At 36.4% G+C, this 11,122-nt stretch overlaps 1 protein-coding gene across 20 annotated transcripts in view; it reads right to left on the bottom strand.

Moving 5' to 3' along the window:
* Positions 1–391: 391 nt before the first annotated feature.
* GBE1 (1,4-alpha-glucan branching enzyme 1) overlaps positions 392–11,122 on the bottom strand; it is a 139,088-nt gene continuing 128,357 nt past the window's right edge. For 4 of the 20 annotated variants that reach the window (XM_038156865.1, XM_038156883.1, XM_038156912.1 and 1 more), the window contains 4 exons: positions 10,172–10,219; positions 9,109–9,162; positions 6,992–7,032; positions 392–2,405 (listed from right to left, as the gene is read on the bottom strand). In XM_038156865.1, the coding sequence (XP_038012793.1) occupies positions 2,288–2,405; positions 6,992–7,032; positions 9,109–9,162; positions 10,172–10,219 (261 nt within the window). In that variant the 3' untranslated portion in view covers positions 392–2,287. Of the gene's footprint in view, positions 2,406–6,953; positions 7,033–9,108; positions 9,163–9,213; positions 9,534–10,171; positions 10,220–11,122 lie in introns of those variants that run through there. The other 16 variants (XM_038156969.1, XM_038157036.1, XM_038157005.1 and 13 more) reach the window with 14 other exon arrangements.

Here is an 11,122-nt window from a genome sequence, read left to right as displayed (position 1 = left end):
AAAGCTGAATTTCTCTTCATAATCCATCAATATTCAAAGAGCAGGAGGAAGAAATTTGCTTTCCATGGGTGTTGAAAGGGAAAATTTCCCAGTCTTGCAAGACAGGCAGTAGCACACTCACATTAAAATGCAGAGATGGGCTCCAAAAAGCCCTAATTATTATGCTTTATGTGTTTACATGTTCACCTTGCAAATTTTGTCATTCACTTTTATTAATCTATCATTATGTTAAAGAAAGTATGCATAGGTAAAATATCCTACCAATCTCATTATGAATACTTCTGACCAAGACAAGTCCCTGATTTTAGGATGGAGCAAAATCTAATCTGTCTTTCAGTGTTAAGACTGCTGTAAAATCATTTTAAATTCAAGGAACAAAACCATATATGCATTTGTTTTCTCCTCCTCAGAGTTTATTTTTCATGTGATTTTACAGTTTATACTTCACATCATACATTTATTCCTTCTCTTGAAAAAAGGTTTGACACAGACGCTTGCCATTACATTTTGAAACCTGGAACTTGTGCCAGTAAAATAAAATTAAAAAAAAAAACCACACCCTATAAAATATTTTAGATCAATACAATGTAAATATAACATGTATTAGAAGTTGCTCATTATTTCATTACAAGGAAAACAATCTGGGGGGGAAAAAAAAAGATAATCAGTTCCAGTTGCTAAAACAGTTCAGTATATTTTATTTAAAGTCATAGCGTAACAGGAATGCTTTTATTAGCCCACAATCAAACAATGATCAAACTAGTGTAGAGGAAAACGAAGCATGATCCTATGGTAATCAACTGCAATATAACATTCTCTGCCACACAGAACATATCAGACTGGGGATGTTCACAAAGCCCTTTCAGTGTGAACTCTGAAAAAGACTGTTTTCCATCATGCTGCATTATTCCATCCCTTATTTTGCTTAAGAAGTAAGCCACAAGTAAGCATTCCAAGAACTGTCAATAGATTGTCAGTGTTGGCACCAACTATTCAGTAGTTTACACAATGGTTCACAAAGGAAACTGGGTAAAATTATGACTTGGAAATGGTCACGGACATCTTCCTCTTTGGCTACTTTATAAGTTAGAAAATTCAGATTGGTACAAAAGACATTCATTTCAGAACCAATTCAAATATGTTTTTAAATAAATGGAACAAAATAAACCATGTCTCGTTAATTTGGTATTAATTTTCCAGAATACTCTGCAATACATTTTCAAATATACAAAATCTTACTCTTTACAAAAAAAAGATGTAGCTTGTGAATAAACTCACTTGAATTATCTTAGCAGCACTCCAATAATTAACTATTTTAATTTTAATCAAAAAGAACCACCATAGTTTGATCACTGAATTTTGAGACTGCTTCTTCACAAGAAGCAATGTTTCAAAAGTTATAAAAGTGCAAGAACATCATCATGTTCCAAGCTGAAAGGCAGCTTCTGGAAGTAGTGAAATCAGTATTGCAAGGTCCTGATGTTAGTGAAATATATGCAGCGGGAAGAACTACACTTGAAGTATCTCTTCCAGTGTGGTATTGTTGCATTAAGACCAAAACATGCTTCTCACTGAACATTTTAGTGACCTAAATAAAATAGTTGTGTCATTCTTGTCAATCTCTAGCAAGTGAGATGCTCAGACTAGGTGATTTGGGTGGGAGCAGATAACCAGCACACACAACAGCATCGGCAGGCCCCCACTCAATTGGCCTGCTTGTTTTGCTGCCCAGCATTTTTGTGCATTTGTAATTAAATAAAACATGGCAAAGTACAAGACTCTCAGAGGACCTTCTCATCCATTTGGATAAGCATTTCTAATTCCATGTTAGACTTCATTGAAGAAGAGGAGCCTCAAATTAGGTCCCACAAACTGTTAAGGCTGCCTTTTAGCCAAAAACTTCTGTTTTATTTAAGCAAACTACTTACTTTTAGTAAGAAGCATTAACACATAATGAATATTTGAATTCACTATCAAAATGAGGATTATAAGAAATTACAAACTTTGGAGCAGGATCACTCTTATCATTCCTGATAAAATTCTGTAAACAGCAATTTAATTGAGAATACCTGCTGCTTTGCAACACCTTAAGTGTAATTTTGTACTACTCGAACTACAAACCCAACATTTTCCTTTCTGCCTCTTTGTAAAGCTTCCTCAAAAGAGGGTCTAGCAAGTCAAGAGCTCTGCAATTACATGTGAATATTAATCTTACATTTTAAACACCTAATATTACTATACTCAGCCTCAGAAAGCCTCCTTAGAGCAAGTTTTGTTATACTTAGTACTAGTACAGTGCATCAGCACTTCTTTGTGACTTGCTTCTTCGGTGGTGGTTACAGAGAACTTCACTTTGGGATGTCCGTGGTGTGAAGCACAAGAGCAACTCTGCTTGGAATGTACACCTAGGAAAAACATGACAAGAACAAGAACAGCTGAAAAACCCAGAAACCTCACAGGACACAACTTCTACAAAACAGCATATGGAAAAAACCCCATATTTTAACAGTTAAAAATCTGTCATTTAGGCACTATTGTGGGTATCAATATAATATTTAAAGAGTGATTATTGACTGCTTAGTCCCTAGCATTGGAATTACACAAGATAAAAATTTTAAAGGCAGTCTGATTACAATCTCTTTTCTATTTGTCTTTTAACAGCTTATTGTGATATATTTTAGGTGACTACCAGGAGAGGGCCTCATATGACTTACAATGACCAGTTTCAAAAACCTGAGAACATCTAGGTCAACAGACTGGTCAATGATAAATGACAAAGTTTTGCAACTCTCTTTTGCTGTGAATTAAAGTTGTCCCAAGGCCTGTGACGTCATTTCATACAGGTAAATACCAGCAATATGACACAGAAGCATATTCTTCATACTCCTGGCACCTATGGAATGTCAGTGGCTGAGCAATAAAACTCCCTCTCAAAAGTGGACAGAATCAAAATTAACCATTTAAATGATTGCATTTTTTCCCTTTTTCCCCTGAATGCCACAAAAATACCCAAACACATATAATCAAGAGACTCCTCATAGATCACAAAAGAACTCGTGGCAATGTATTTTACATGACATTCCTTCCAAGCTGAGCAGAGTCACAATCAGAAAACAAGACCGATATGTGGTATCTACCAATTACCTTGATACATGGTACTCCATCAATTGTCAGGTCTATGAATGTGTTTTCTGAACAAGTCAATAAAAATGCAATTATAAAAGGTAACACAAGATTGAAGATTATTGGTTTCATTCTGACAACATCCTCTTTTAGACTATCCTTCATCCCTGTGGAATGTCTAATATTCTGCAATTTCAACTGCGTTATCTGCTAACGAGAGCCTGATGGCATGAAAGGCTTTCATTGTTTTCAAAACAGAATAAAGCAATAAAGCAAAGAGCTTTAGGAAAAGGAGAAAAAAAGGATGATCTTCATTGAATCAGACAGAGCAGTGTCCAATGCTTCTTGAAAGGCAGAAAACATAATGATTTCCCCTAAGGTTTCAGTGATAAATAGCTTCTATAAACTGGTGCAGGAGAGGAAATACTTAATGAAGTCAACTACCTCAAAACATATAGATAAAGGAGAGATTTTGAAGTTGTGTACTGAGAAATTCAGTTTTCTGGGTTTGGATGATGAAGTGAGAAGGGAGAAGGAACAAACAGAAAGTTTTCTACGAAAGAATTTGTAAATGTTACTGCAGTTATGGGGAAAAAATGATGTTAATGCAGGACACAGCAATTCTCAATTATATTCTGGTCAATAATGTGTCAGATCCTAGAAGGAGTAAATTAGCCCAATTCCTTTAAAGTCAATTTACATCAGCTGAAAATCTGAGAGCAGTGTGCATCATCCAACTCTAACCACTTCATTGACAAAAAGAATTTTAAAACTGGTTTAAGCAGAATTTCAGAACATGTGCAGATGACTGTATTTAAACTAATGACAGATATGTTTTCCATTTGCCATGAAGAGCTGTATCTGCCAGCTTATTACTTTAGTCACTTGTTTTTTCCTTACCTAGGGAAATGAAACAAGTTTCCTAGAGTTTTTTTTTTATCTTGGTGGGCTACTTGCTAAATAACAGAAAAGCCACATATGGCTCCTCTATCTCCTAATCTTATTTCACTGGTCATGTAACCACCTCCAAGGCTATTTGCTACAAAAAGCAACAATTAAGGCATGAACAATGCAAAAATATAAATTATTGATTAAACATATAAATAATTACAAATAAGAGTATTCATTTTTCATTCATTCCACCAGTGTACAATTCTTTAAAACAAAAAATACAACACAACTATTAGCTACTACTCGTTGCAAATATATAGGTATTATTCCTTTTCCCAGCCCAACAATATTTCCAGAAATACTACGTTCTATGTGCTCTGGCTTTATTAATTGTTTAAATAGATAGAACTCAGAACATGGTGGGATGGACTGAGGAAAAAAAAAAAAGTGACCGGTGAGGTTGGAAAGATCACTTGTCTTTCCTGAGACAAAGTGAAAACTATAAGATTATCTGCCCAGATCCCAGCACGGTTTTCAGCCCAGATTTCTCACCTCCACTCCTCCTTCTGAACCAGCCTGAACCAAAAAACTTCCTCAGCCTTTTCACTCCAGTATTATTCCTTTTCTTTCAGCACCTCTCACCTGAATTACCACTCTTGTAGTAACATAGCCCCCTTAACTTAAATTTATTTTCTCTATATTTTTTCTGAGTATACTGACTGCTTCAAGCCATTGCACCAAGTCAACTGTGCTCCAAGCATATGCTTCAATCTGCCATTAAGTGACACTATTAAAAAAGTCAGGAATCCATTGCTGACAGGATCAGCTGAAATGCAAGCATTTCATTGTATGTTTGAGTCCAGACACCTTCAAATATATACATGTATGGATAATCCTTAGCTCTGGGTGTGTCTGGATTGGACCTTAAACATTCAGCTGATCGATGATGACACTCCAGTGTCATCCACAACTGTGCTCTGTCCCATCATGCTGGTCACTGCTCCAGACTCCAAACAGGATCAGCTCCCTCACAATTCCTAAGACTCTCTCCTTGATACCAATCAAGAGCTGCACACAGAGCCTCTGATTGCTCAAACAGCAGTGGCCAAGTCAGTTTTTAACCCACCTAACAATCTTACCTTCCCTGTAGTTCCTCAGCTCCTAAGCAGGAATGCTGCAGTAGACAAGGCTGAAGTCTTACTGAACTGACTGGAGCAACCTTGTGCACACAGATTGAGTCATTTCATCAAGAAAGCAATCAGGCTGACCATGCATGCTCTGACTTTGCTAAATCGAGGCTGGCTTTCTGACTGACCCATCTCATGTAAACCACTTGCTTGGGCACAGACTGCAAGAAGAAGTGGTTTTTGTCTTCTGGAGGAACTGCCTGACAGACCCCTCAGCCTTCCTTTTCAGCCTTGGTTCAGCTGTCAGAAAATTCCCCTGACCACTATGATTTTTCTCAGATAATGATCACCAGCCTTGCAATCACATCACTGTAATCATCCAAGCCTCTGGGTGTACCCCACTTATATGCAGCCTGTTTAACCTATTGCTCTGCTACTTTATTTTCAGTAGTGCATCATCACACAAAAAGGGTCTGAAAAAAAAAAAGGCACTGAATACTCCTGTATTGTCCATATTATCCATCAAAGTTTTGGATCATTCCTTTGTCAAGGGACTTGCCTTTGTTTTTTTTCTTATCAGCAGATTTGCAGAATCACCTTCCTCTCTTCTTCATTTTACATACAAAGATATATATATATATATAAAAATAGAGAAGTGTACTAAAAGTACATAGAGGCTTCCTGATTAAAACCATTACAGGAAACCTAGCTATTCTTCAGGAATAACCACTATAAGAGATATGTAATTTTTTACTTTTTCCATACCCTAGGAAGAGTGTCTCAGAAGTTTATTCTTTCATATACTGCTGCTGAATTATACACTTTCAATTAGCAGCTTTAGGATACTGATCTCTGTTCTTTCAACCTACTTTTTCTGATCACAGTTTTTATCCCATTCGTGTCTCCTTCACCATTTCCCAAGGGTCACTTGATGGACATTGATGGACATGGACAGAAGTGAAAACCAAAAACACTAAAGAGAATTCATTCATAGCTTACCCACATCTTGACTGTCATCAATCAAATCATCCTCAGAGTCTGTCTTCTGTTTCAAGCTTTCTGCTCATCCTGACATCCTTTCCAGCCACTTCCTCCCCTCCAAGCTCACCCATGCTGGAAAGGGCCTCAGGAGACCCAAACTCCCTGCTGAAAGCAGGGTGAGCTCTGAGGTCAGAGAAAGTCACTCAGGATCTCAGTGAATTGTCCCTCTGCTCTCTATACCAATTGCTAACTTAGAACCTCAAGCCCTCTAAGGTTCACACCAATTCCACTATTTCAGGAAGCAAAGAAGACACCTAAAAACACACACAGGAAGGCTCATGAGGCCTTTTCTGACAGGGGAGTGTAACATGGGGATTGGAAAACATGCAATCTGTTTGACACAGGATGACTCAGCTGCAAAGACAGTTTTTGACAAAGTTAACTTTCAAACATTTACTCATAAAATATCACTGAAAGTCTTTTTATTCTCAGTTTGGCAGGAATGGGGTAACTGCTGTTACTTCACCAGCAGACGTGCTAGCAGAGAGGATGGTGGGGAATCTTGTTCATAAGGAAAATACAAAATGGGATTTTGTTGGCACTTTTGACCTTTTTATATTGCATGTCCATATGAGGCAGCTACACTGTCTGAAACTAGGCAAGTCCCACACAGATCAAGGCTTCTGGCACTAAAACAGTATCTCCAGAGTAAAGAGACAAAAAATTATTTTTTTTAATAATCAGCCTCTTTCCCACCAACTACCTATCAAGATCATAGTCTATTCATGCGGGCTATCTCACAAACAGGACAAAACCAACTGGTATTACTACCGGCCAGGAATGCAAGATGTTTTCAGCCAAATTCTTACTCCTTATACTTCTTTTTTTCCTGTGAATATCCAGAACACTTCTAGGAAAAAAAGAGATTTAAAGAGTTAAGAAGAATACAGGAATACTACATGTAGGAAGCACCTGTGAACAGCAGCAGCTATAGGCAGAAATATCACCTTACATATTTCAGCAGAGGACTAAAATACACAGCAATATCTGAATGTATCGAAAAACCCGCAAGCAAAAGGTTCTACAAATGACAACTGTTACTTTCAGATCTGTCAGACTAATTCAGTACCAGGTGCAAGCAGAACCAAAATTGGCTGGAACTGGAATGAACTACTCTTCCTCTGATTTTCAGGATGGGAAAACACCAAGCCCTAAAAATAATTTCAAGGTCATTTTGTAACAGATGGGAGAATTACTAGAACTCAGAGCTAGATCAGGCACTGCAGAAAAATACCCAGTAGCACATATTGCAGCTGGTAGATGCAGAAGGCAATGTCACAAGAGCCTGTGCCAACATTATCCCAAACTTTTAATTAAAATGAGGACTTTAGACATTGTCCTGTCTCTGTATCACCACTAATTTTCACACATGGACACTATTCTGAGAACATAATTAACCATCAAAGAATAAAATAGATGATAGCTCTTCCTTTCAGACTATAACTTATTATACAAAACCTCACACATTTTGGTTTTCATTTTGGTAGATTTTGCACATGACAAAGTAGGTGTGCTTAAAATAATGTGAAGTTCTGCCTTCCAATTTGTTTTTCAATTTACAGCTATACACCATGAATATGCAGAAAATAATTTCTTAGATTGTTTTGCTTCATTTATGCAAAATAAGTCTACATATTGCACAGGGTGGATCTCAAAATTTCTCCTCTATTATTTTCTGCACTCTTTTTTTCAGGTTGAGAAAAAGTACTTTAAAAAGACAGCAAAAACCCCTGAAAAACAAGTACACTGAAGACGAAGATAGGCTGAAACAAAATTACTAACAGAGTAACTTCACATTACATTTGCTGGTGGATTTAAGAAGTCAAACAATCAATGAAGATGAACAAATGAATTTAGAAGTCTAAATCATCAAGACTTAAAAAATCAAAAAGAGTTTTGTGGCATTAAATTCTGACTGGTTCACCTAGTTTGAATAGTTAAGTTTCTAACCACAAACATTCTTTCATTTAATCTGAATATCTGTGCATGTCAGGGGAGAAAACAGTTAAAGATTACATCAGTCCCTTACAATTCAATACATAAATCCTTATAATGAAAGATATTTGAATGAGTATTTTCAGAGCTAAGGTCACTAAAAGCTTTTAGATAATTTCCATGTATGGGAGTATTTGAATTTGTCCACAGACTTGAGGAAGCAGGAAGTTGCACTTTGATACTGAATAATATACATTAAGGTCAAGGTTAAAAACTCAAGCCTGTAATATGGATATTCTTAAAATAAACGATATAATTTCACTTTAATTTAATGTGAAAAGATTTTATCACTGAATGCCAAAAATAGAGAAAAAGAAAAAAGACAGCACGGGGGACAGAGGAAAAGGAATACTATGACATCTATTTATTTTTTAACTAATTGGAATGAACTACAAAAAAAGAAAATCTATAAGAGTCAAAATATGCTAAGCAATTATATTTCACAATAAATCATACACTACTTTTCCAATGACACAACATCCTCTGCAATATTCCACTTAGCCTGCTTATTACTCAGTTTCTCTTGAGGCATGAAGTAGGAAAGTATAACCCCTCCATTTTCATATAAATCCAAACTTTTGGCACAGTACAAAAAATTTACTAGGACACTTACTGATAGCTATTTTTTTCCTACAGCAAAATTCAATCAAGTCAGATACCTTAGAAAAGACCAATAAGATATTTTAAGTGATGCACTACTGAAAAATTACACTTTTTCTTCCCCCTGCCCCAAATCTAAGTTTCATGTCCAACTACAAAAGCCAGGTTAGGTACCAGCAAATGAATTAATCCACCAAGGGGCACTAAAATCTGACAGAGGTTGAAATGTGTGTGCAGCACTTAATTTACATCTTACAAAGAGATGAGACATAAGCAAGACTAAAGGGTTATAAAAGCATTCAAAAAAGCCCAGACCTTTTATAAAACATACCTCCAAAAAGTCTAGTGTAAGAATACCAGAGTGGAGTTGCAAACAGAAATGAAGCTGTGGTAAAAAAGAATCTATTCTTACAGTGACAAGATGTTTCTCAGCTTGTTATTAGAAAGTTTGATTGCATGAAATGTCACATACATTTCATATATTTGTTAACAATCCATTACAGAAAAAGCAGTGAAATGGAAAAATTAGTACAGTTATTTAAACAGGTCATATTACAAAGGGCATTTCTGCGCATTTTCTATGGAGTTTTCAAGGTGTGTCTGATAATTTTGAATTCTGGCCCACTAAGAGCTTTACTAAACAAGCCTGAAAATTGTACAGTGAAATGCTCAGCAGTGCTTACAAAGCTTCATCTTCTTCCAGGATTCTTTGCTCCAGGAATTCATATCTTCCTTCTTCTCATTCTGATATGCCACCTTGAATATTTCTTTTATTAGGTGATTTTTTAAAAAGAATCATGTCACATTAATCTTCTGTCTTTGTAACACATTTGTGTGCTATTTAAACCTGACTTGAGAAGCAGAATTATTACATGTGATTTCATTTTGTCAACCCTCTGGGCATGTTTTACTGAGAACGTTTACCCACACACCTTAAGGAAGGTGCATCTCTCATTAAAAAATTACTCCTTCAAAGTTTGTAGTAGAGGAGAAACTAAAGTTTTTGAAAAAAGAAACTCAAGTCTCATGCATTATGAGCTATTATTATTAAGCAGCGGGAATAATTATTAAATAACAGGAAAAGAACTTTCATTAGTTTATTGAGGTGGCATCATATGTTATTTGAAAAGAAATTTGGTGGGAAGTCTTTTGAGCTGGATTTTAGAAGCTGCAAGTAAGAATAAAGAAACTCCTAAGCAGGACAAATTACCCAATAACCCGGATATAAACTGCTATTTGAAATAAAACATCTTTGTTTTACTGCAAAATAGTAGCTGGAGGCATTTACTTTAACTTTTGTTCATTCTTACATGAAGACCTATTTGGTGAATTTAGGTTTTTCAGATGTTCTTCCTTGATCACTTTTACTTGGTGTCCTTTCACTGGTACTTTACCTTTATTTGGCGCAAGTGGCATCCTCTGGGGGGTTGGCTGGAACTGCTCTGTGAATTGGGTGGCAGAAGGACACAAGAGAAAGGGTTTACCTAGGATTATCTCTGACCAAGAGGTGCCATTGCCATGCCACAGCTTATGGTGCAAAAGTGCATTTGCTGCTGTGTTTGCCACATGCCTTATCTTCCACATACTCCTAGCAAACCACAGTCTCACATTCTGCCACATTTGTTTCTGGCTTGGAAGGCTTGCACTCACCATCTAATGGGCTAAATGTGAAATATACATTCCAAATCACAGTTAATTTGCTTGCAAAAGTTAAGTTAGTGATAGATAATTAAGACGCTCTCCAAGCACCCAGGCAACGTATTTGAATTGGGCACACGAAGCAAGAAGTCTGGAAGCAATAATTTGCTACATAACCTTCAGGAATGAAACTTAGACCTTTCATTTCAAATTAGCACAAATACTTACCCACACTATGAAGGCACTGTCACATGCAAATATTTAAAAAAAAAACAAACCCCAAACCAATTCCTAAGACCCTTTACATCAAGCACAATGAAAGCACATTCTTTCATGTAATGAAAATACTTTAAATCATGCAAATGAAAGAAATGCCAACACTCTGGATACAATGAAAGAAAGAGACAGAGGTTAGAAGTGACAACGATTCTCAGGAGTTTTGATCTCATGAGAAAAGTTAAAATGTGACACTAGAACGTCACGTTCTGTTCAACCATGGAAGGGGAGTGGCCCACAAAAATCAGTGCAGGTGCTCCATTTTTGCAGGCTCTTAAGGTTACAAATGTAACTTATTTGCAGGCGTTCACATGTACCAATATACCTGTGCATAGAGAAAGACATCCTTCACCCACATAAATGTTTTGGGTATAAAAATCTGCTCAGCAATATAAGTGATTTCAGAGTTTTTTCAGTGAACTCTTAATTCC

Source organism: Motacilla alba, chromosome 1 (assembly GCF_015832195.1).
Source record: "Motacilla alba alba isolate MOTALB_02 chromosome 1, Motacilla_alba_V1.0_pri, whole genome shotgun sequence".
NCBI lineage: Eukaryota > Metazoa > Chordata > Aves > Passeriformes > Motacillidae > Motacilla > Motacilla alba.
Note: the sequence above shows the minus strand (reverse complement) of the source record. Positions and strands in the feature narration are given on the sequence as shown.